Source organism: Grampus griseus (assembly GCF_964374135.1).
Source record: "Grampus griseus genome assembly, chromosome: 3".
Classification (NCBI taxonomy): domain Eukaryota; kingdom Metazoa; phylum Chordata; class Mammalia; order Artiodactyla; family Delphinidae; genus Grampus; species Grampus griseus.
The window spans coordinates 166,968,128-166,992,475 of record NC_139019.1 but is presented as its reverse complement, the minus strand read 5'-3'; the positions used below and the strand labels follow the sequence as shown (position 1 = coordinate 166,992,475).

The 24,348-nt window shown below is 54.4% G+C and overlaps 3 protein-coding genes across 8 annotated transcripts; 2 read left to right on the top strand and 1 right to left on the bottom strand.

Moving 5' to 3' along the window:
• The first annotated feature begins 204 nt into the window (after positions 1-204).
• Positions 205-2,289, top strand: MCEMP1 (mast cell expressed membrane protein 1). Its single transcript, XM_082652235.1, has 7 exons — positions 205-310; positions 604-687; positions 1,264-1,386; positions 1,541-1,591; positions 1,668-1,793; positions 2,075-2,143; positions 2,266-2,289. The coding sequence occupies exons 1-7, from the start codon at positions 241-243 to the stop codon at positions 2,280-2,282; spliced, it is 540 nt and encodes a 179-aa protein (XP_082508361.1). The 5' UTR covers positions 205-240; the 3' UTR covers positions 2,283-2,289.
• Positions 2,290-3,780: 1,491 nt separating this feature from the next.
• On the top strand, positions 3,781-5,979 carry TRAPPC5 (trafficking protein particle complex subunit 5). Of its 3 annotated transcripts, XM_082652439.1 has the most exons (3): positions 3,795-3,817; positions 5,161-5,236; positions 5,364-5,979. In XM_082652439.1, exons 2-3 carry the CDS (start codon positions 5,222-5,224, stop codon positions 5,940-5,942), a joined length of 594 nt encoding a protein of 197 aa, XP_082508565.1. In that variant the 5' UTR covers positions 3,795-3,817; positions 5,161-5,221; the 3' UTR covers positions 5,943-5,979. The 3 variants fall into 3 exon arrangements, with proteins under 3 accessions (XP_082508566.1, XP_082508565.1, XP_082508567.1); XM_082652440.1 differs by lacking the exon at positions 5,161-5,236 and having other exon boundaries at positions 3,781-3,817; XM_082652441.1 differs by lacking the exons at positions 3,795-3,817; positions 5,161-5,236 and adding an exon at positions 3,931-4,063.
• A 12,675-nt stretch (positions 5,980-18,654) lies between these two features.
• On the bottom strand, positions 18,655-23,972 carry CLEC4G (C-type lectin domain family 4 member G). 4 transcript variants are annotated; one of them, XR_014296525.1, is made up of 10 exons: positions 23,859-23,972; positions 23,426-23,527; positions 23,067-23,120; positions 22,814-22,876; positions 22,574-22,678; positions 21,085-21,174; positions 20,718-20,866; positions 20,488-20,603; positions 19,167-20,202; positions 18,655-19,067 (listed from the first exon to the last, which is right to left on the bottom strand). XR_014296525.1 is itself a non-coding variant. In XM_082651355.1 (9 exons), the coding sequence occupies exons 1-9, from the start codon at positions 23,911-23,913 to the stop codon at positions 20,064-20,066; spliced, it is 873 nt and encodes a 290-aa protein (XP_082507481.1). In that variant the 5' UTR covers positions 23,914-23,972; the 3' UTR covers positions 18,655-20,063. The 4 variants fall into 4 exon arrangements, 2 of the variants coding, with proteins under 2 accessions (XP_082507481.1, XP_082507482.1); XR_014296526.1 differs by having other exon boundaries at positions 19,340-20,202; XM_082651355.1 differs by having other exon boundaries at positions 18,655-20,202.
• Positions 23,973-24,348: the final 376 nt, after the last annotated feature.

Sequence of the window (24,348 nt, the reverse complement as noted above, 5' to 3'; positions counted from 1 at the left end):
ATGGGCATCTCTTCTTGGTCCCCCCTGAGACCACTGGTCTCCTAAGATCCCTCTCCAGGTTGGGGTGAGAATGTCCCAGGGTGGGAGGGTCCTGCATCCCCGAAAGAGGAGGCTGACCTCTCTTTCCTCTCCTCCACCCCAACCCAGAGACGTCCTCATCTTCCCAGACACTTTCTAGTGGGTGGGGTTGTGCGTAGACAAATTGGTAGGCTGGGGACTACGGAGGCTGAGGAAATCTCGATGAACCAGGAGATCAAGATGCAGGCGGCAGCCTTCAAAAACAAGAAACGGGGGTCCCCAGCCAACGAAGGTTAGACACCTTGGGTGGGGAGGGGAGAGGTACAGAGCTGAAAGTGGGGGCCGGAGGGTTCCTTCCCCCACCCAAAGTGTGTTTGTGTCTGTTTATCACCCGAATGTTCACTCACATCCTCTCCGCTTAATCAAGATGGAGATCTGAGTTCCCCACTCCTTATCTTTACACCCAGAAGCTTGTTGAGCGCAGTGCCCCGTGAACCAAGACGTCTGAGGCCCCTCTCCCACCCTCACCCCTGCCCCAGCGCTCTCGGCAGTTTTCTTCAATCCCTCTCACTGACCTGCCCACAGGTGCAGATGACCCTGCCTATGAGAATATCACCTTCAAAACCCAGCACCAGCCAAAAGGCAGTCACTCACCACCCAAGAACAAGGGTAAGCAGCCGCCCACTAGCCCACATCACACAGCCTTGGGAGGGGCCCGTGGGAGGGACAAGGGGCCGTGTGTGGAGGTCAGGGCCAATGGGGTGGGGTGTGCTGACATCAAGGCTTGTGTGGGACAGCGGTGGGGGGGGGTGGCTTTGAGGAGGTGGTGATGATGATGGTGTGATTGTGCCGGTGGAGGTGCTGGTGAAGGTCTGGGTGTTGGTGACGGTGAGTAGGGGACCACGTAGTGGATCGGGACAGAACCACCTAGATAGAGCTGATGAGGGTGCTCACGAGGTCCTGGTGATGGAAACAATGCTGGCAACAACGGGCATTGATGTTGGTGGGTGTTGGTGACAGGGATGTTAAGGGGGGCATGATGGTGACAGTGTTAGCGATAGCTGCTTGTGGCACTGGCCAGGGTGCATGTTGGTGGCAGTGTTGTTGATGGCCACAGCTGCTTATGGTATCGGGAACAGTGGGTATAGGTGAAGAGCTGTCGCCGGTGTTACAGTCAGTGTTGATGGTCTGAGTGGCAGTGTTGGGCCCTGGAGATGACCTGTCCTGCCTCTACCCCTGTTCCAGCCCAGTCCAAGCCAGCCTCCAACCCTGCCCAGGTCCCCCATTGGTTGCCTAGAGCCACGATGAGCCTGTATGTTCTCCTCGCTCTGTCCTGCGTCGTCCTCTTAGCCTTTGTCCTGGTGAAGAGTGAGTGAGGTGTCTTGTTCTGTTTTGGTGGTGGAGGAAGGGGCTGGGGCAGTGTGGAGGGGTTCCCAGGAGCTGGGGCGGTCCAGCGCTGCTCCCAACTGCAGACCTGAGGCGATTCTAAGGTTTTCTTGCCTCCCCACCCCATCCTGAACAGATTCCAAGATGTCCCAGGAGCTGCTGGTCTTGAGAACGGAGCTCCAGAAGGGTGAGGGAAGGACCTGGGTCGGGGTGGGGGTAGGGAGAGCAGAGGTGACACAGACATCCCTGACCCACATCCTCAGTCTCTCTTTCGGTGGGAGAGTGCCAGGATGAGGAGAAGAAGCGCTGGAACGCTGTCAAGCAGGGCATTGACACGGTCAAGAGCAAGGTCCATGAAGGGAACCAGAAACTGAAGACGCTGGCGACAGGTGCCCTTATAGATCTCCACTGGGCGAATTTGCCTCCATGCCCAATATTGGGCTGGGTGCTGGGGAGTCGGGGGAGGGGACAGCAAGGGTCCCGCCCTTCCAGAGCACAAGGTTTGGAGAGGTGATGGATGTCACCCTCCAAGTCACTTGGGGAGAATATAAATGCATGGGAACTCCAAGTACATGGGCTGTGTGGCACCCCACGTTGGGGGCCGGGCAGGGAGAAGGCTTCCAGTAAAGCTAAGAAAGGCCCACTTCCACTTTTTCCCGTCTCTACCCAGCCTCAGACATGAACCAAATCAGGACTACATTACAGAAAATCCTCCAGACGCTGAAGATGCTAAATCCACGTAAGTTGGGCCCAGGGGAGGCGGATGAGGGGCCCCCTTGGATTTGGCCCCAGATTCTCTTTCAAGAGTGGGATCTGTCTGACCTCGGATCTCCACCCTTCGCCCCCGCCCCCACCCCGCAGAGCCCACACCTCAATAAAAGAAAAGACATCAAAGTCCTGGCTACACCTCGGAGGACAAGATAGCACCTCTCAGTGAAGATGGAAAATAGGGCTCCCAGCCTGGTCTGAAGCTGCGGTTTAACCCACGTGTAGAAAATCACGTGTCTTGGTGAATGTGTTGTGGAGTTGCGTGTGTGCCTATGTGCTCGTGTGTCGGGGTAAGCACTTCATGGAGGGTGGGTATTTCCGTGTTTCCCACAGGAAGGTGTTATGGGTGAATGTTGAAGGTGGGAGTCACAGCGAGTATGGTGTGCACCCCTATGTCACTGCACATGTGATGCACACGTGTGTTGTGGTGTGTTGTGAGTGTAATGCATGTCACCGTGGGTGGCTGTGGCGACCACAGAAGTGTGTCACTGTGGGTGTGGGTGTTGGTGACACGTGTTACACGTGCCCATTTCAGTGTAAACACATGTGTGTCCTGCGGGATGTTGTGTGATGGAGGCGTGAATGGGTGGGGTGGGCACACCATGGGAATGTATCACTGTAATTGTGGGTGTGTGCCCTGTCACACCCACCTGTCACGCTGTGCCGGCCTGAACAGGTGTGTGTCAACACGAGTGTGCCTGATTATGCCACTGAGGGTGTTCAGAGCGTGGACCCGCATGTGTCCATTTGTTTCTGCACTCACATTCCGTGATTCATGATGATAAAGCCAAGGGGAAACAACGCGGCTTTCAGATCTGTTATTGGTGTGGCTGGGGAGCTTTGGAACCTGGTAGGGAGGGTCTGTAAGTGTTCAGACTCGGAGAATGAGAAAGGTCACACGGTGAACACGTGGACGTAATGCCAGGAACCCTGGGGGCACGAGGGGGCATGAGAACCAATGTCTGCAGTGGGTCCCAGTGTGTCCATGAATGTGTACCCTGGGAGCGACTGAGTCCCTGCGCCGCTGAGTGTGTGCCCATGAGGGTCTGTGGCCTGAGATGTCCAATGTCTCCCTAAGTGTTCATGGGCCCACGAATGTATGAGCCCCTGAGTATGTACTGTGCTCGGGAATGTATCTGTCCACAGGGCATGTATTCATGAGGGCATATGCCCTTAAGTGTACTATGCCCACGGCTCATGGATGTACGTCCTCTGAGAACTTGTGCCCACGGACATGCGCATGGACCCTAAGACAAGTGGACATGTTCGCATGGACATATGTGTGTCCCTAAGACAGGTGAGTGTGTGTGCATGGGCGTACGTGTGCCCCCGAGACAAGTAGACATATGCCCAAGGACGCACATGTTCCCAAGACAGAGACGTGTGCCCATCATCAAATGTGTGCTCCTGAGCAGATGGACGACCCGTGCCACTGTCCCAGACAGATCACGGGCCAACCAAGGCCAGCGAGGCCCCTGGCCCGGGCCGCACCCCTCTGTAGGGCCGCACGGACACGCGCGCCCCCGTGCGGCCACTGTCGGGAATCACAGAGCGCGCCCCGCCCGTCCCGCCTCGACGCCTGCGCACGCCGGCCCTTTTGCGGCGCCGTAAAGCAGCTCGGCCGAATCGGCTGCCGCAAGTCCCGGTGAGACCCCGCCCGCCACCACCCCTCCCGGCGCCGTGCCGCGTCGGCTCCCCAACCCCTCTCCGCGGGTCTTTGGGTCCTGGGTCAGGGTCTTGGCGTCCACGATCCCCGGAATCCCTCTTCGGCCCACCCCGGGGGACCACGAGGAGGGTGGGCTCCTTCCCGGTCCCTCTGCCTGGTCCACGCCGGGGCCGGGGTCGCGGGATCTCGGTCTTTCCACGGCTTAGCTCACCAACCCTATGGCAGGTGGGTGGAGGGGTCTCAACACTCCCCCTCCCCTCTCGCGCGCTGGGCGGCCCCCATGTAGGCAGCTGCGCACCGGGGCAGGGGCGTCCTGGAGCTCCTGAGATTCCTGGTCTTTTCATCCCCCACGCAGACCTGGTTGGGACCCTCTCAGCAACCCCAGACCCTTCCGGCTTCTGGCCAGGTCCCTGCGTAGTGGGGCGGGGTTCTCAGTTACCCCTCCCGACCCCACCCTTAGCAGGGGTGTGTGTGTCTCAGAGCCCTTGGGATTCCCCCCCTCCCGCCCCATCCGCTGCCATTCCCATCGCTGATCCACATTTTTTTTGGTTTTTTTTTTGGTCTCAGCACCTCTTAGGGATTTTCTCCCAGCAACCCCCTTCCGGGTCTCTCGCCACCGACAGCTGTGGCTTCACGCCCTGTGATGGGAGGATCACTGCGCCCCTTCCTGGCTCCCCTATAACCCCCGGATCCGACAGTCCGCCCCCTCCCTCTTTCCACGGTGCAGCTACCTTTCTGGAAAGCACGCGGGTGGGGTGTTCCCAACGCCTTCTCTGGCCGCCCCCCCCAGTCTTTTTACAAACGCAGGCCCACTCAAAGAGGCATGCTTCGTGCATGACAAATTGGTGCTGCCCGAGGGTGCGGGTTTGGAAGGGTTCCCAACATCCTCTCCTGGCTTGCTCCATGTGTCTTGCCTGTTCCCCAAGCTCCCAACCCTTCTGGCCGTTGGTCTCCACACACCCCCTACTCCTCTCTCCCAGTTTCTCTGACTCCGCAGGGGAGAGGCAGGGAAGTTCTCTTCACCCAGGGAAGTCAGCGCTGTTGCTGCTGGAGCGCATGGCGGGGGGAGGGATAGCTGCCAGTGTACGCTCACGGCCCCCCATCCTCGTCCCCTTCCTGCCCTAGGTTTGACGCCCCCCTCCCCGCGCACTAGTTTTCTGATTACTCGTACAGGCGGCGGAGGGCTTAGGTCGGTGCTTTGAACGCACAAGGGTCACCTGGAACTCGAGGGGGGGTGGTTTCGAGCGCCCCCTTCTGTTCCCCCTCTTGTCTCTCCTCCCACCTTCCCCCTCCACCCCCCTCCCTCCGAAATCCTCTCCTAGCCTAGGGTACAAGCCTACCCCGTCTCCCGTTTGGCCGTGGCTGGCTAGGCGTAACGGAGGTATGCTTTACGCACAGGTGGGTACCTCCTTTCCTTCTACTCATCTCTTCCCACGTGGGAAATCACTGATGGAGCGCACAAGGGAGGTGGTAGAGAGGGGCTCCTTCCCGCCTCTGACACCCACGTTTTCTCGTCTCCCCGCAGGGCAGCGGCGGCATGGAGGCGCGCTTCACGCGCGGGAAGTCGGCGCTGCTGGAGCGCGCGCTGGCCCGGCCGCGCACCGAGGTGAGCCTGAGCGCCTTCGCGCTGCTCTTCTCCGAGCTGGTGCAGCACTGCCAGAGCCGCGTCTTCTCTGTGGCGGAGCTGCAGGCTCGCCTGGCCGCGCTAGGCCGCCAGGTGGGCGCCCGCGTTCTGGATGCGCTGGTGGCTCGCGAAAAGGGCGCCCGGCGCGAAACCAAGGTGCTGGGCGCCCTGCTCTTCGTTAAGGGCGCCGTGTGGAAGGCGCTCTTCGGCAAGGAGGCCGACAAGCTGGAGCAGGCCAATGACGACGCCCGCACCTTTTACATCATCGAGCGGGAGCCGCTCATCAACACCTACATCTCCGTGCCCAAGGAGAACAGCACGCTCAACTGCGCCAGCTTCACGGCTGGCATCGTGGAGGCGGTGCTCACGCACAGTGGCTTCCCCGCCAAGGTCACGGCGCACTGGCACAAGGGCACCACGCTCATGATCAAGTTCGAGGAGGCGGTCATCGCCCGAGACCGGGCCCTGGAGGGCCGCTGATTTCGCCCCCCCTCCCTCCGATAAAGGATGAAGATAGCCCCCTTCCCAAGCGTGTCTTGTGTCTTGTGTGAGGGCCTCAGAGATCCGCTCAACACCTTGACCCGGGAATTCCCTGGCGGTGCAGTGGTAAGGACTCGGCGCTTTGACACTTTCACTGCCGAGGGTGCGGGTTCAATCCCTGGTCAGGGAACTAAGACCCCGCAAGCCCCGCAGCGTGGCCAGACAACAAAAACACCCACCTTGACCCAGGCCCCTGCCTCAGGCTGCTGAGGGATGCCAAGGCCCAAGCGTGTTTATTTTTTATTATTATTTTTTAAATATTTTATTTATTTATTTGGCTGCTCCAGGGTCTTAGTTGCGGCACGCGGGATCTTTTAGTTGCGGCCCACAGGATCTAGTTCCCTGACCGGGGATCGAACCCGCGCCCCCTGCCTTGGGAGCGTGGAGTCTTAACCACTGGGCCACCAGGGAAGACCCCCCCAAGCGTGTTTATAGTACGATGGGGAGGTGGGGTGGGGGCAGAGGGAAGATAAACCAGGCCCAAGGAGCTGCTGGTATGGCTGCAGTAGGGAGAATGCTGGCACCTTCCGGAATCGCAGTTGGAGGCCATCCCTCGGCTGAGGGGGGGGGGGTATCAGGGTGGAGGGATCAGGCCAAGGGAGACTCCTTTAGACCAGGGGCTGGCACAGTTTTTCTGTAAAGGACCAGAGGGTGAATAGTTTGCACCCAGCAGCCTCTGTCCGACTACTTTGCGCTGTAGACAGCAGTAGGTTAAGGAGTGGGTGTAGCTGCGTGTCTAGAAAACAGACAGAGGGTGGTTGTTTGTCAACCCTCCACACCTTTTTCTTTTTAATTATTTATTTTATTTTTGGCTGCGTTGGGTCTTCGTTGCTGCACACGGGCTTTCTCTAGTTGCGGCGAGCAGGGGCTACTCTTCGTTGTGGTGTGCGGGCTTCTCATTGCAGTGGCTTCTCGTTGCAGAGCATGGGCTCTAGGCGCACAGGCTTCAGTAGTTGTGGCACGCGGGCTCAGTAGTTGTGGCGCACGGGCTTAGTTGCTCCGCGGCATGTGGGATCTTCCCGGACCAGGGCTCGAACCCGTGTCCCCTGCGTTGGCAGGAGGATTCTTAACCACCACTAAGGAAGTCCCCAACCCTTTTTTTTTTTTAAACCCTTGCTACTCAGAAGTGTGGTCCCGGGCCTCAGTGTCAGCATCCTCCAGGAGCCTGTCGGAAATGCAGACCCTCAGGCCCACCCCAGAGTAACCACTCAGAGTCTGCATTTTAGCGAGGTCCCCAGGGGATTCCTGTGGGCACACTGGGGCGGCTGCCCCCCTCCACCCCCCAAGAGTTTCCAATGCTGCAAGTCTGGGGTGAGCCGGGGATTTGCATCTCTAACAAGTTCCTAGGAACTTCTGTTAACTCCAGGGGCCGCACTTTGAGAACCCTGGCCTTAGAGACCTGGTTCTCAAGGGGAAACAGGCAGGCTCACTTGAAAGTCATCTGGGTGCTTAAAATAGTTTGCGGTTCATCTCTAAACACATGATCCCATTACCTGAACACACGTTCCTTGTTGACAAAGGAAAATAACTACATTTCAGGCAAACTGCCCTTTTGCCCACCACCCTTGGTCTCTTGATCACTCCTCACACTTCCCGCCACCCCAATGAAAGCCCTTCAGGACTTTGGAGGGGAAAATTTCTTCACATTTTCGCTTCCCCCCACCACGCCCTTGGCCAAGACCTGAACAAGTGTGTGTTTTTTTGTTTTTTTGCGGTACACGGGCCTCTCACTGCTGCGGCCTCTCCCGTTGCGGAGCACAGGCTCCGGATGCGCAGGCTCAGCAGCCATGGCTCATGGGCCCAGCCGCTCCGCGGCACGTGGGATCTTCCCGGACCGGGGCACAAACCCGTGTCCCCTGCATCGGCAGGCGGACTCTCAACCACTGTGCCCAGGGATTCTCGGTGGGAGAACGCCCTGGGCCAAACTCCTGGATGGGCTGCTTTCCAACTCCAGGCTTGATGCTCTGCCTCTCAGGAAGACGTCCACCTGTGCCCCCGTGTTCCACCTACCAACCAGGACTAGGCCAGGCTGTCCACCGAGCAGGGAGGGACCTGGCTGGAATGTCCCCGGACCGTGCACTCCAAGAGAGCAGGCACCGTGTTACCTCATCTGTCATGCTGTGTCCCCAGCTTGAGGACAGGTAGCCCTCAGTACATGTCTACTGAATGAATGACTCTGGTGGCCTGAGGCTGTTCATTCTGGGCCCCCAAATGTCCCTCTCAACCTTGATCAGGGCTAATTGTGGGGACCTGAACCCACTGCACGTTTTGCTGAGTGACAGACGAGGAACATTTTTAGCAGGGGAGAAAGTTGTCAGGTGGGCAACAGAGAGAAGTCACTGGGGGCCAGTGGGTGGGCGAAGATGGCAGGAGGCCTGGGGGGTGGGGACCCTGGGGGACTTTCATGGAGGCCAGGTGGGGGGTGGGGACACTGCGGGGAGCTGTCACCTCATCCAGGAGCCAGAGGAGGTGGCCTGGGGCAGTGGCAATGGGGATGGAGAGAAGCAGGTAGGTTTGAGATGAGATAGCCTTTATGATGGGAGGGACGTGGGGGTGGGTGCTTGGAAGATGCTATGGAAAATGACCAGTGTGGGTCGACAGCTGGGCGGTGAGGACACAGGAACGAGGAGGAGAAAGTTTGGGAACAAGTCCTGCTGGGCTGCGGGGAGGCCACAGGACGGGGTTCTGGATAGAGGCTGGGCCTGTGATGGAATCTGGAGTTTCCGAGCTTCTGACAACTCTGCAGGCCCAGGCGCCCCAGCCCTAGGCCATAGTGGTGCCCAGTGGCCCTACATGTTCTAACTGGGACTCGACGGCTTGCGTGATGCTAGGTTCCTGCCAAGACTCAACTTAGACACCCACACAACACACACACACACACACACACACACACACCACAAAAGCACAAATCAACATGCAAAGACATCCACACAACACACATACAAAGATTCAGACAGGGCTTCCCTGGTGGCGCAGTGGTTGAGAGTCCGCCTGCCGATGCAGGGGACACGGGTTCGTGCCCCGGTCCGGGAAGATCCCACATGCCGCGGAGCCACTAGGCCCGTGAGCCATGGCCGCTGAGCCTGCGCGTCCGGAGCCTGTGCTCCGCAACGGAGAGGCCACAACAATGAGAGGCCCGTGTACTGCAAAAACAAAAAAAAAGATTCAGACACACGGACAAACAGTACTATCCAACCACAGATACCTACACAATGCAAAACTGCACATGCCCCACGTGCACACAGACACAACCCAGAGGCATCTACACAACACACACACAAAGATACAGACCACAGGATACCACCAAACCACACACGTACGCAACGCATACAAATAGATATACACAGACACGGACAAATACACAGAAATGCAGAGGTACACACAGCACACACACACAACTTAAACACACAGAGACAACACACAGTGGGACTACAGATGCAAGATAGACGCACCCAATGTGCACACAGATACACACAACGTAATCACATGCACACATAAACACAAATGCACATATAAGTGTACCGAAACATACATAAAACGCACAGAGACACACACCACAGATAGGCAACACACACGCACACGCGCAAGTACATGGTCATACAGACACACACGTACGCCCTCTACCGGTCTTCTGCAGAACTGTTTCCAAAGAGGGCTTGATGGACAGAAGCAGGGCCCTCCTCCAGCAGCCCTCCTGCTGGAGGAGGGGAGGAGGGCTGGACTTGGCCCCCCTCCCCCCAACCCCCCATCCCCCACAGGCCTCAGTTTCCCCTTAGGACCTCTCCCTTCACCTCTGTACCACCACCCGGCTTCAATCACCCCCAATCCTTGCTACTTCCCACATCTCTGTTCAACCCCGTGCATCTCCTGTGCATCGCTCGTTCATGCGACGAAAAAACTCATCAATAGTCAATCTAAGAAAGAAACGGAAAATTTTATTGGAGCCAACCTGAGCATTATAACCCGGGAGACAGTCTCTCAGAGAGCTCTGAGGGCTGTTCCAAAGAGGTAAAGGAGGCCAGTATAGATGTGATTTTGGAGAAGGGGGGTTCGTGCAATCGAGCAGTCATCTTTTTATTAATTTTAACTTTAAATTTTTTATTTTTGGCCGCACCACGTGGCATGTGGGATCTTAGTTCCCCAACCAGGGATGGAACCCACGCCCCCTGATTTAGAAGCACAGAGTCTTAACCACTGGACCACCAGGGAAGTCCCTCATCTTTTTTTTTTTTTAATTTTATCGAAGTATAGTTGATTTACAATGTCGTGTTAATTTCTGCTATACAGCAAAGTGACTCAGTTGTACATATATATTCTTTTTCCTATTTCATATTTGAGTACTCATCTTGGTAGAAGGTTGCCGCTGTTCTCGAGGAACGGATATCTTAGTTAATGGTTTTAGTGGTTTCCTAAGGATGGGATGATGCAAGAAACTGAGTTCATAAAATTGTCTCCTGGAAATCCCGGTCTATCCGAGGGCCAGTTCTGCCAATTTTCCTACAGCACAAAGCGCCTCATCCTGTTACAATCCCCTCCCTTTCGGTCTTAATTTCGACCAAAGTTTGGGAGGCATTTCGTGACCAATTTGTCCCATGGTGCTAGGAATGCTCGTTCCCAGGTCTGGCGAAGATTTCATGGATACAGCCACTCAGTGTGCTATTAGTGGACTGTTACAGTAGCCAAAAGCTTCTGGACTACCTCTCTTACTAGCTCGTTATGGTCCAGGCAATGGTTCCCTCTGTTGCTTCTTCCCATAGCTAGTTACACTATTACAATCACTGATCTTATAAGACTATATATTTGATCAACCGTTTCAAGTCACCTAATCATGATTAAATCTACCTGAGGCTCGATTACACATTTTTTTAAAGTCTTCTTTTTAATAAATTTATTTATTTTATTTTACTTATTTATTTTTGGCTGTGTTGGGTCTTTATAGCTGCACATGGGCTTTCTCTAGTTGCGGCGAGCGGGGGCTACTCTTTGCTGCGGTGCGTGGGCTTCTCATTGCGGTGGCTTCTCTTGTTGCAGAGCACGGGCTCTAGGCGCACGGGCTTCAGTAGTTGTGGCTCGTGGGCTCTAGAGCGCAGGCTCAGTAGTTGTGGTGCACGGGCTTAGTTGCTCCGCGGCATGTGGGATCTTCCCAGACCAGGGCTCGAACCCATGTCCCCTGCATGAGCAGGTAGATTCTTAACCACTGCACCACCAGGGAAGTCCCTCGATTACACATTTCATAATGCAAGAAACAATAATCTGGTGAAAGAGGCAGAATACAAGTAATATAGCTAGTGGCATTAATAAGGTCATAAGTAAGTATTTAAGCTGAGAACTACCATTAGGTACTGCCCAGGATCGCCCCAGGTTGTCTGACCAGTCTGTTCAGCATCCATCTCTATCTTTAAGGAAAATGGTATATTAGCATTGTATGGAAAGTTCACCGAAGATGTCTGCACCTATAAGGCGAGTGGTGGCTCGCCGTGACCCCTTACAGATTGTGGAAGGAATGTCACCGTCTAAGGAGTTACAGGGCTGGCGCCAGAGGGAGAAAATTGATCTTTATGGTTGAGTAGGTATTTCTGCCGTTGGGGAGGTCTGGTTCACACATAATGCAGATGCACCATGCACACAAGAGGGCGAGGGAGGAGACCAAAGGGCAGAGGAAAAATTTTATGTTTAAATTTTTCTCGTCTCCCCTTAAAACGTGAATTTTTTTTAAAGCACATTCTCTGCATTCAAAGACCTTATTCTTTATTTTTAAATTAATTAATTTATTTTTGCTGTGTTGGGTCTTTGTTTCTGTGCGCGGGCTTTCTCTAGTTGTGGCAAGTGGGGGCTACTCTTCATCGTGGTGCACTGGCCTCTCACTATCGCGGCCTCTCTTGTTGGGGAGCACAGGCTCCAGACGCCCAGGCTTAGTACAAATGTGAATTTTTATTTCATCACTGTCATTCACTCACTCATTCATTCATTCATGCATTCAGTGAGACACTGGACACCATGATGGGCCCTTGGGGCTGATGTCATGAACAAGCTGGACAAAATCTCTACCCTTGGAGCTGAGACGTTCTCTCTGGGGAGACAGACAAATGTCAGATGGTGACGGATGTCAGAGACATAAAGGAGATAGGAGGAGGGGGTGTCAGAGGCACTATTTAAATAGTGATCCAGGAAAGCTCTCTGAGTAGGTGACGTTTAGCCGGAACCCCTGCAGAGAATGAGACCCCCAGCTCATGGATAGGGGGAGGGATCCCCAGCAGGGGAAACAGCACTTGCAAAGGGCAAAGACGAGCCCGCAAGGCCCCGTGTAGCTGTCACCTGCCCCTTCTGCACACGCCTGGGGATCCCCTGGGCAGCAGGGTCTGTTGGAGGAAATCGAGGGGGGCTGGTGTGATAAGTAGAGTGGGCCCAGCTGCGACCCCTGCCCCGGGCTGAGCACAGCATTGCCCACCACCACCTGCCTTCTCCCCACCCCATCAGCCACATTCCTTATCTTTTGACTGGTCCTGTCTCTCCTCTTCCACGACCCCACCCCCGGTCACCATCTTCCCTCCTGGACAATGGTGGCAGTCCCCTCTCCATCAGCCACAGGACCACATCTTCCCCCGCTTCCAACCCTCCACGCCTCCCCTGCCTGGAGTTCAAGGGCTTTACCTGCTGCTCTTCAGCCTCTCTGGCTACACCTTCCCCCACCCCCACTCCCTACAAGACTCCCCAGGTGCACTCTTACACCTCAGGGCCTTTGCACTGGCAGCTGCCACTCCTGGGGTGCCAAGCTGGCCTGCAGTGACAGTTTGCACGGAGGCCTCCCTGACTGCAGAGGCCGGGCTGGAGGCCTCCTCTGAGACCCCACAGTCCTCTGTATTCCCCTTACCCAGTCCATCTGTGTTAGGTGGACCTCTCCTGGGACCCGGAGCTCCCCGCAGGTAGGACCTGGGCCCCCTTCCTGGAGGGGCTCTGAGCTCACAGGCAAATGTGCCCCTCCTTACTCCCCTTCCCAACCGTCATCCACACAGAGAGCAGGTCAGCAGGAAGAGGAAAGGCATGTGTGGGATGGGAAGCGGCTGGCTCTGCACTATCACGTCCTGGAGCTCACGTGGCTGATTTTGTTTTTTTGTGCTGTTGTGGGTGGCGAGGGCTTGGGTGGGGGGGTCTCAGGATGAGGGGGACACAGAGGCTGGCTTGTCCACATCCTTCCTTCTGGAGAGACTCCCAGGCCCAATGCCCACTCCCTCCAGCCCCTCCAGGCCCCAGCACATCCCCAGGGACCAGGGGGGCTGAGCCAGCCCATCCTGGGAATCCTGAGAGCATTCCAGGACTACACCGGGAGATTCGGGGGTTTCTCTCTGACATTGCCCATGGTTCTCTGAGAGGATGGGATATTGTGTGGGGACCAGGCTAGAGGATGGCTCCCAAGCCCCTAGAGATACAGAAATCTTGGACCCCGGGCTCCACCTTCAGGGACCCATGCTCTGAGCTTCCTGGAGACCCAGGAATCCAAACCCTTAAGGACCCAAGAAGCCAGGACCCCAAGCCCCACACTCAGTGACCCAGGCCCCTAGCCCTTTGGAGATCCAGGATTTCAGGACCCCAGTCCTGACTTTCAGGACCCCAGAAATCCAGGCCCCCAGCCCCTTAGGGACCCAGGAAGCCAAGACACTAGTCTTTTTTTTTTTTTAACACTGGGTCTGTTTTATTTATTTGTTTGTTTGTTTGTTTATTCCCGGTTTTTTGGCCATGCTGCATGGCTTGCGGGATCTTAGTTTGCCGACCAGGGATTGAATCCCAGCCACGGCAGCGAAAGCCGTGAAAGCGCCAGGTCCTAACCACTGGGCCGCCAGCGAATTCCCCAAGATCCCAGTCTTGACCCTCAGGAACCCAGAAATCCAGGACCCCAGGTCCTCAGTCCCTCAGGGACCAGGCCCCGAGACCTTAAGGACTTTGGTCTAGGATGGTGAGGTTTTTCTGCTCCATCTGGCTCTTCTGCAGGCTGGTTCCCTAGGTTGGTCAGGACGGTAGGAGTGCTGCCCTCTTCTGGATATACCTGGTCACTGCTTCCCCCGACTGGGTGACTCCCCACAACCCGCGTGGGTGAGAGAAGGCCACGGAGTCCCAGCTCCACCCCCTTCTCCTGTGGGCCTCAGTTTCCTCATCTGTAAAGTGGGTATATGCACAGTTCTCTCACGTAGGTTGTTGTGTGCATAAGTCCTTCGGCACGATTAAAAAAAAAGTCTCTTCCGCAGGATAGAGAGAAGCCAGCAACAGATGGGAGCGCTGTTAGCACTATTTCCCGAAACACATCAATGTCGCATATCTCCCATTATTAATACCCTCCCCCGCCCCCCGCCACAAAGCACAAAGGCTCTTGGAAGAAAACTCCCTGCAGCCAGCAGGGCCCTGTGTGGCTGGCACCTTCCTTGCCTGCATTGTTCCTTTGCTCAGCTCCAGCCACATCTGCACACGTTTCTGTTTTTTGAGCCCTCTGGCTGGCCCTTCCTCATCCTCCAGTTCTCTGCCCTCCAAGAGAAGTGGTCCCAGCTAAAGCGGCCCCTAGCCCCTCAGTCACCCTGTCAATGGTCTCTATGACCCCCACCTGTGAAGGTGTCTGGTTTGCTTATATCTTGCACAGTGCCCATTAGAACACGAGTTCCAGAAGGGCAGGGGCAGTGCCTGTTGTCACCACCGAGTCCCCAGCCCGTGGCTCAGGGCTAGGCACACAGTAGGTGCTTTACAGACATCACATCTGTAGGAGTTTCTTAATGACTGCTGTAAGGAATTACCTCAAACTGGCTGGCTTTAAACAACGTAAGTGTATTATCTTGCAGTTCTGGAGGTCAGAAGCCCAATACAGGTCTCACTGGCTAAAATCAAGGCGTGGACAGGGTTGCCCTCCTCCTGGACATTCTAGAGAGAATGTTTTCTTAGCTTTTCCAGCTTCTAGAGGCCCCCCACTTTCAATGGCCTGTGGCCCCTTCCTCCATCTTCAAAGCAAACAGTGTAGCATCTTTCAACCTTTCTCTGACTCTGATCCTCCTGCCTTTCTCTTATAAGGGCTCTTGGGATAACACTGGGCTTACCTGAGTAGTCCACGATCATCTCCCCATCTCCAGATCCTTAACTTAATGTCAACTGCAAAGCCCCTTTCACCCTGTCAGGTTGCCTATTCACAGGTTCCAGGGATTGGGACGGAAACATCTTTGGGGGTCATCGTTCAGCTGACCACAGCACCTGAGGAGGTAGATGTTATTATTGTTCCCATTTGATAGATGCAAAAACTGAGGCTCAGGGAGGCAAAGTCACTTGCCTAGGCTCACCCATCGAGTAAGTGGCAAGCACAGGTTCTAGACTCTGGTCCTTCTGTCTGCGTCTGTCAAATCCATCCATTTGAGCCATCTGTGAGTGGACGTGGGGACACAGGAGAGGGAAGAGTTGGGGGCGGGGTGGTGAGGTGGATGGCAAAGGGGCTGCCAAGGGGACAGGAGGAGTGTGTGTTCTGTCCTACCCTAGGGGCTTCCCCAGCTACCTCAGCCAACCCAGTAAGATGCCTCAGGATCCCGGGGGGGGGGGGGTCCTGGAATTGGGGGGGAGGGATGCGGGAGGTTGGAAACGACAAGCTACTCTGTCCCAAGTTCACTTCCTTGGAAAACGGGGTGACAGATAGGGCCGTTCCATCCAGGAAACCCTGGCTGGGCTCCAAGGTCATCTTTGATTTGCTGACTCAGCCCCAGACAATGGGGTCATGTGGTCACTCAGGGGGCTGTTGGTGGGAACACCTACTGGGAAAGGGTAAGAGGGTGGCCGGAAGGGGTCTCTTCTGCCCCCAACCCCCTGCTTCCCAGCACAAGCCCCTTTGGCCTCTCCAAGACAGACCCTGCTTTCCCTCCCCCTCCTCACTCCTTAGGATAGAAGTGCAGGGAGCGGGGGGACTGCTTTTCCACAATGTTCCACTTCCAATTTCACCACGTGGGCACACCACCTTCTATTTCTCCTCATCACCTCCTCTTCATCACCTGCCAGACTGTGAGCCCCAAGAAGGCAGCAACCACAACCTGAACCCCAACATTTCATTATGACAATGTTCAAGCAGACAGAAAAGTTGAGTTTTAGAATGAAAATCCATCCCTACATTCTACAATCAACACTGTCTATATTTGCTTGATTACAAATCTGTTCATCCATCCACCCCTCAATCCATTTTATTTTTCATGCATTTCAAAGTAAGGTGCAGACATTAGCTCACTCCAGCCCCCTACATATCAATACTAAATCCCCCTCCCAAATGCTCCAACCCACAGACCGTGAACGAGAGGTCAATGTTCACTGGCTGCTCTCCTAACTTTTTTCCCTTTTGAGTAAAATAACTTAGGATGAAATACACAAATTCCAGCAGTGTTTTCTTGGAGCTTTGACAAATGCATTCACCTGGGTAATCCAAACTTCTATCAAGGTACAGAATGTTTCCATCATTCCAGAAAGTTCTTTCATGGCCCTTCTCAGGAAGTCTCTGCCTCTGATCCCGGGGAACGATTGTGCCCACAATTTTCCAAGCTTGAGTAGTTCTGCCTGTTCTAGAACTTCATATAAATGGGCTCATAGCGTCTATACGATTTTGTGGGTGGCTACTTCCACTCAGTCTAAGGTAAAAAAACAAGAGGTTATTTTTACCTCTTGTTCTCCATTGGAACTCCAGTGCCTGGCATACAGTAAGTGCACAAGAAATGTTTCTGGGTGAGAAAATGATGGCATTGAATGCATGAATGAATGAAAGAAATTGATCCTTGTTCACGGAGACTTGCTCTCCCATCAGCTCTCCCCTCTCCAGCTTCTCTCTGGCCAACCTCCTCCTCGGTCTGCTGAAGCACCACTGTTGTCACCCCCAGAAGGCCCCTCTTTGGGGTGCAGTCAACAACCCTTCTATTTGTCTCTGTTCAGGGGGCTGTAGTTCCAAACGGCAGAGACCCCTCCCCAACCTCCCGCTTCCCAGCCCCCTGCCCTGTCTCATCTTCCCGTGAAAACATGTGTTATCAGGCACATGTAAACCCGTGCTTCCTGCTTTCCCACAATATCAGCTTCAATTTCCAGCCTCATTTCCGCCCCTCCTGCTCTTCTCTAGATAAGCACCTCCACCTGGTTCTAGAACGGCTAAAGCCTCTCTTGGGTCAAAAATACCCTCCCCGAGCCACCAGAGCCTGGAGACATCGCTGAGTATTGGGGATGCAAAAAGGGTGCAACCACTTTGGAAAACTGTTTGGCTTATAAACTTAATCACTTACCTACTATCTGACCCACTCCCAGGTGTTTACCCAAGAGAAGTGAAAACTCAAATCCATAAAAAGTGCTGTATGAGATTATTCACGGTAGCTTGGTTCATACTCTCACATTCAAACAACACAAACATCTGTCAACAGGTGACTGGATACACAGATGGTGGTCCAGCCGATCAATGGGAGATGATTCAGCAATGAAAAGAAACAAACTACAACAGCGTGGGTGAATCTCAAAAACATTATATGTCCAGAGAAAGAATCCAGGCACAGAGCACTACACACTGTACGATTCAGTGTATATGGCATTTGAGAAAAGACAAATCTCATCAATAGTGACGGAAAGCAGGTCAGTGGTGGCCTGGGGGAGGGGAGGAGGGGAGGATTGATTGGGAAGGGACAAGAAGGAATTTTAGGAGGTGATGGAAATGTTCTAGATCTGCAGTGCAGTGGTGCTTACACATCTGTATATATTTCTCAAAACTTGTCAAGTTGTAAGCTTGAAATAAGTGCATTTAAAATAAAAAATTTTTTCAACTGTTGTAAAATAAACATAACATAAAATGTACCATCTTAACCATTTTTAAGTGGACAGTTCAGGAGTGTTAAGTATATTCGCATCGTTCTGCAACAGATCTCCAGAATTGTTTCGTCTTGCAACACTGAAACTCTGTACCCATTAAACAACAGTATTTGTCCTTATTTCACACAGCATAATGCTGTAATATGTGTCAGAATTTCCTTCCTTTCTAAGGCTGAATAATATTCCATTATATGGATGAGTATGTTTGGTTTATCCACTCATCCATTGATGGACACTTGGGTTGCTTCTCCCTGTTGGCTATTGTGAATAATGCTGCTATGAACATGGGTATGCAAATATCTTTTCAAGACCCTGCTTTCCGTTCTTTTGGATATCTATCCAGAAGTGGAATTGCTGGGTGACATGGAGTTTCTTGGGGGGAGCCTGACCCTCGTGACCTTGATTTCAGTCCAGTGAAACTAATTTTGTTTGTTTATTTTCTCTTTTTGGCCGCACTGCACAGCATTCGGGATCTTAGTTCCCCGACCAGGGATCGAACCCATGCCCCTGCAGTGGAAGCATGGAGTCTTAACCACTGGACCGTCAGGAAAGTCCCAATGAAACTAATCTTGGACTTCTGACCTCCACAACTGTAGAATAGATGTATATTGTTTGAAGCCACCGAGTTGGCAGGCATTTGTTACAGCAGCAGTAGGAAACTCATACACTCTTCCAAGCTGACTGTCTGGAAATCCATCAGTCTGGTCAACAGTCTACTAGGTATTTTATCTATCCATAAGTCAGATGGCTCCTGGGAAAGGTCAATGCCTTGCTCTGGGTTGGCGTTTATTTATTTATTTATTTATTTATTTATTTATTTATTTATGGCCACACCACTCGGCATGTAGGATCTCTGTTCCCCCACCAGATATCGAGCCTGCACCCCCTGCAGTGGAAGTGTGGAGTCTTAACCACTAGACTGCCAGGGAAGTCCCCTGCGCTGCAGGTTAGAGGATTCAGAGAAGGGTTGGGGGTTTCCTGGTTACAGCACTGAAAGATTCTGTCTGGCCAGGGAGTTGGGGTGCTGTTCCCTCCTGTTCCTGTTCCGTGGATGCTCTCAGGGCTGGGCAGCTTGGGGGTTCTGAGCAGCTTTCGTTCTGGGCTCAGCTCTGCACAGAACTAAAAGCTGCTAGCCTGTCACTCCCCTCAGTTGGACAGTTGGATCCGTCTCCACTGGAAATGCTGGGAGAGCCCCCAGGTCCCCAAGACAGGAGCAGGAAGCTTTGGGAGTGCAGGGTCAATTCAGATCAAAAGTCTCCAGTTGATAACGCCAGGCTGTGTGCACCCCACACCCCCCAAATGGGTTCAGCCATAGCTTACACTTTCCAACACTCTCTATCTGCAAAGCCCTCCCTTCCCAGCTCCATGTGCTGAAATCCCATTGTTCTTGGAAGGTCCATCTTCTCTGGATGTATTTCCTGAACATCCCACAGAACCTGGGTGCCCGAGACGAAAGGGACATGCTCATCAGATCCGGGCAGCCCCTCTCCCACCTGTCTCAGGGCCTTGTGTCAGGCTCTCCACAATAGGGTGACAGTCTCCTCAAGGAACAGGGCCAGCACTGCAGCATCTCAGCAGAGTTCCTCTCCCTGGGGACACAGGTGGCTCCTTCAAACGCATCATGTATTCCTCAGTCGAGTCACTGGTCACATTGTCCCAGGGGTAGGGATGGGGGTCAGATTCATTCCTGTGTCCCCAGTGCCCTACAGCCCCTGGCCCAATGCAGGTTACCCACTGGGTTTGGGGGGTATCATAGGCCCCTGAGGTCAGGGTCACTCACATGGGTGACATCAGAGTCCCTGAGATAAAGCTTAGAACGGCTAACCAGAGCCAGGAGCCAAGATTCATTTCTCATTTATTGATGCTCCCTCGGGCTGCAAAGAAAGCTCTCAAAATCCCTTCTTTGAGGCCTTCCATCTGCATGGTAAATAAAGTAAATTAAACAGCTCCATCCTTGAGTTACTTGACCTTGGTTAGGGAGGGCGCTAGGGTCAGATCACAGGGCTGGGGAGCTCAGATTTTGGGGCGGGTGGGGACTAGGTGAGGTCCACGGGTGAGGGGTTGCAGTGAGGCTGGAGCGGAGGTCTCAGAGTGCAGTTACTGGCCTACGCTGTGAGTGGGGTGGGAAATTAATGGAGGTGGGCGGAGCCAGGACGGTGAGCGGCTCAGGCGATTGGACAAGTGCCAGTGGGCGTGACTCTGGGGCACTGGGGGAGGTCAGCAGCTGAGCCTCTTTTCACAGATCCAGCTGTCGTCCCTGTTGTCGCACGGTGCGTCGTTCCACATCCCCGTGCGGAGAATCATGATGCAGTCCTCGCGCCCCAGCGAGTCGTTGGGCTCCCCCTGATTCCAGTGGCTGCAGTGGTTTAGCGGGGGTGTTGCTGGGAGGCTAGGCTGAGGATGGCCATGGGGTCCAGCCTTCCTTTCCGGGGTCTAGCCTGTTTATTGCTTGGGGCTAACCTAGACATCCTGAGGGTCTAACCTGAGCACACGCACCTGGGATATAACTTTCTAACCCCAGAATTTAACCCTAGTCACTTCCTGGGGTATAGCCCGCCCATCCCTAAGGAGGCCCGGAGATCTGGCCGAAGCGCTTCTCCTAGGATCCGAACTGTCAGCCTCCCCAAGTCCCTTCCTTCACCTGAAGCTGAGCGGGACTCCGTCCACCCACTGGTAGCCCTGGATCCTGCGCGCCCTGCGCACGGCCCTCAGGCCCAGCCAGTAACCGCGGCCACCAGTGTTCCGACTTAAGAAGACCTGGGCAAGAGGGGAGACTGAGCCACGCGTCCGTCCGGCCCCGCCCCCAACCACGCCCCCTCAGGTAAACTCCTTCTCCCCGCCCCCCCGCCCCCCAAAGCCGGAGCTGCGCACCTGCTCATCCAGGCCCCCGACAATCACCAGGTGCGCTCTGGCGCCCTCGCAGTGGCGCTGCGCCTCCACCCACGTGGCCCGTTGGGTGGAGAAAAGGTAACAGGAGCCCTGGAATGGCAGCCACGACTTGGGGCACTCCTCGCAGGAGCCTGCAGGGTGGCGAGGATCAAAGAGGTGATTTGCTCCCAAATGGAGCAGATGGTGAGGATTGGGGAGGGGAGTGTTGGACCACTGGGCTCAGGGTCGGTGCCACTGAAACCAGGCCAAGGTCAAAGGGCGGGGCCAGGCGGATCAGGGAACCCTGGGGCCCAAGGGCGGGATCCACTTGTCCTCTCCTCTCCCCTTCACCCCTCCGGATCGTGCTCACTGTTCCCGAGCCGGACTCCTTCCAGCGCCCGGAAGAGCTCAGTGCGGATGTTCTCACGGTCCCTACCGGCTTCAGCCAAGCTCTGGGTCACTGCGAGGTAAAAGGAGTCCAGATTATAGCTAGGCTCAGCATCAGTAATAGGGTCATGATCAGTTAAGGTCAGCATCCACTTCCGTAGTCATTGCCAAGGTCAAGAATGACAGCACCCATTTTTGGATTGGGTTGTTTTTGTTATTGAGCAAACAACCCAATCCAAAAATGGGCAGAAGACCTAGATAGACATTTCTCCAAAGACATACAGGTTGCCAACAAACACATGAAAGAATGCTCAACATCACTAATCATTAGAGAAATGCAGATTAAAACTACAATGAGATATAATCTCACACCGATCAGAATGGCCATCATCAAAAAATCTAGAAACAATAAATGCTGGAGAGGGCATGGAGAAAAGGGAACACTCTTGCACTGCTGGTGGGAATGTGAATTGGTACAGCCACTATGGAGACAGTATGGAGGTTCCTTAAAAAACTAAAAATAGAACTACCATATGACCCAGCAATCCCACTACTGGGCATATACCCTGAGAAACCCATAGTTCAAAAAGAGTCATGTACCAAAATGTTCATTGCAGTTCTATTTACAATAGCCCAGAGATGGAAACAACCTAAGTGTCCATCATCGGATGAATGGATAAAGAAGATGTGGCACATATATACAATGGAATATTACTCAGCCATAAAATAAACGAAATTGAGTTATTTGTAGTGAGGTGGATGGACCTAGAGTCTGTCATACAGAGTGAAGTAAGTCAGAAAGAGAAAAACAAATACCATATGCTAACACATATATATGGAATTTAAGAAAAAAAAAAAGATCATGAAGAACCTAGGGGTAAGACGGGAATAAAGACACAGACCTACTAGAGAATGGACTTGAGGATATGGGGAGGGGGAAGGGTAAGCTGGGACAAAGTGAGAGAGTGGCATGGACATATATACACTACCAAACGTAAAATAGATAGCTAGTGGGAAGCAGCCGCATAGCACAGGGAGATCAGCTCGGTGCTTTGTGACCACCTAGAGGGGTGGGATAGGGAGGGTGGGAGGGAGGGAGATGCAAGAGGGAAGAGATATGGGAACATATGTATATGTATAACTGTATGTATGTGTATAACTGATTCACTTTGTTATAAAGCAGAAACTAATAATTGTAAAGCAATTATGCTCCAATAGAGATGTTAAAAAAACAACAACAATGACATCACGGTCAAGGACTGTTATAGCTGGGTAGGGTCCAGTTGCAGTTGGGGTTAGGAGTTGCAGTCAAGGTCAGAGTCCAGAGGTCAGGGTTAGGATGGAGGACACGACTGGGGTCTATGGTCAGGATCACAGGACAGGTGGGGGTCACAGAAGGGTCCGGAGGTGAATCAAGGGTAGGGTAACAGCTGGGGTGAGGGGTCAGGGATCATGGCAATGTCCTGCCCTACCGCGCTCGCTCAGTTCTTTCAGGGCGCTCTCCTGCTGGATCAGCTTCGACTGTGCCTCTCTAAGCTTGGTGTGCACGGTCTGCAGCTGCGCCTGAGTCCCCAGGCCTGGGAAGGGGGGCGAGGATGGGGACGGGACATCTGAGACCAGCCTGCCGCCCCCGCTACACGCCAGAGCCCAGCTCCCACTCGCCTCCTCCAATCCCGGCCACAAGCCCCGCAACCTCGGTCCACCAGTCTCACAGCAGCTATTGCAGGCTCGGACCTCCTCCTTCAGGACACCCAGCACCGCCGTCTGCTTCGAGGCTGGAACGATCCCCCATCCACCCCACACACTCCAGGTCACCCTCGGGGACTCACAGGACCCTGCCCAACTCCAGGGCCAGCCTAGCAGACTGTGAGGTCCCCACCGACCCACCCACTACCCCGACGCCAGGGTCCAAGACCCTTCCGCCCCCGAACTTTGGGGACCCAAGAGCCCCTGTTCTGCACGTACAGTTTGTCCTCAGCAGATCCTGCTGGCCAAGCAGCGCCCTGCGCTCTGTGGAGGCTGCAGAGAGAGGGGGACTCGGGAACTCTCCCCGCGGCCCGAGGGGTGCAGGGACCCTGATCACCGGACACACAGAGTGGGTGGACAGGCGTGCAGCGCACGTGATGTGCACACACACCGACAAAGGACAAACACATTCACAGGCACATATGCACACACGTGGGTGCACACAAACTCTGTTCTGACGTGTTCACACTCAGACCCAGGCAAGGGCCTGGGACCTGGCTGGTGCGCTCAGGGACGGAGAAAAGGTCTATGTCCCCAGGGGGGCTGGACACGACCTCCCCCGTCATCCAGTCACTCACCCTTGGAAAACAGGACGCTCAGAACGAGGGCCCAGAGGATTGTGACCACCAAGAGAGCCAGGGCCAGGAGGAGGGGTCTCTGTCCCCAGCGTCCCCAGTGCCCTGGGATAACACGGATGGACTCCTGAGTTCCTCCGGTACCAGGACCACCCTGGATCCCTGGGCCCTGAGGACTGAGCCCTGGATGCTTGGGTTCCTCTCAGGAAACTGAGATTCAGAGAGGTACGGTAACCTGTCTGTGGTCACACAGCCCCTAAGTGGCGGAGTTGACATTTTAATCCAGGTTCAGCTGGCTCTAGGGCCTGTGGTGTCTCTCCTGCACTCACTACGTAGGCCCTCTCTGGGCTGGTCCTCTCCATTCTCCCATCAAACCCCAAACCACTGGTCAGAGAGGGACCCCAGGGGACCTGTGAGGCAGCCCCATTGCTCATACCTCCGGGGACCTCCTCCAGGCTGCCGTCCCACCTGCTGTACCCGGCCATGTCCATGGTGAACAGACATCCAGCTCTGGGAGTAGATATAAAAGTAGCCTCATCCCTCTCCCCGCCCCACCCACCCTCTTCCTTCCTTCCCGTCTCCTGTGTCTCAATTCCTGGTGCAGAGAACCACTGACCAATCACAGCGATGGGCCCTTTCTGGGCTGGGCTTGGCTGGGCTGGACTGGGCTTCAGTAAGGGTGGGGCGGGGAGGGGAAGTGCGGAGCTGAGGGGGGTTGAGGGAGGGTAGGAGGAATGGGGGGAGTGAAGTGTGTGTGTGTGTGTGTGTGTGTGTGTGTATGTGTGTGTGTGTGTGTGTGTGTGTGTGTGTGTGTGTGTGTGTGTGTGTGTGTGTGTGTGTGTGTGTGTGTGTGTGTAGTCCCAGCCTCTTGGGCGCCCAGCCCCAGCCCCGACCATCACCAGGTACGTGCTCCAGCAACAAGTTCC

Coding starts and splice junctions, on each gene's coding strand:
- MCEMP1 (XM_082652235.1), top strand. CDS start 241: ATGAACCAGGAGATCAAGATGCAGGCGGCAGCCTTCAAAAACAAGAAA. Junction 1,387..1,540: donor AGCCTTTGTCCTGGTGAAGA/GTGAGTGAGGTG, acceptor CATCCTGAACAG/ATTCCAAGATGTCCCAGGAG. Junction 1,794..2,074: donor ACTGAAGACGCTGGCGACAG/GTGCCCTTATAG, acceptor GTCTCTACCCAG/CCTCAGACATGAACCAAATC.
- CLEC4G (XM_082651355.1), bottom strand. CDS start 23,913: ATGGACATGGCCGGGTACAGCAGGTGGGACGGCAGCCTGGAGGAGGTC. Junction 22,679..22,813: donor CCGAGCCTGCAATAGCTGCT/GTGAGACTGGTG, acceptor CCCCCTTCCCAG/GCCTGGGGACTCAGGCGCAG. Junction 20,203..20,487: donor GGAGTCCCGCTCAGCTTCAG/GTGAAGGAAGGG, acceptor AAACCACTGCAG/CCACTGGAATCAGGGGGAGC.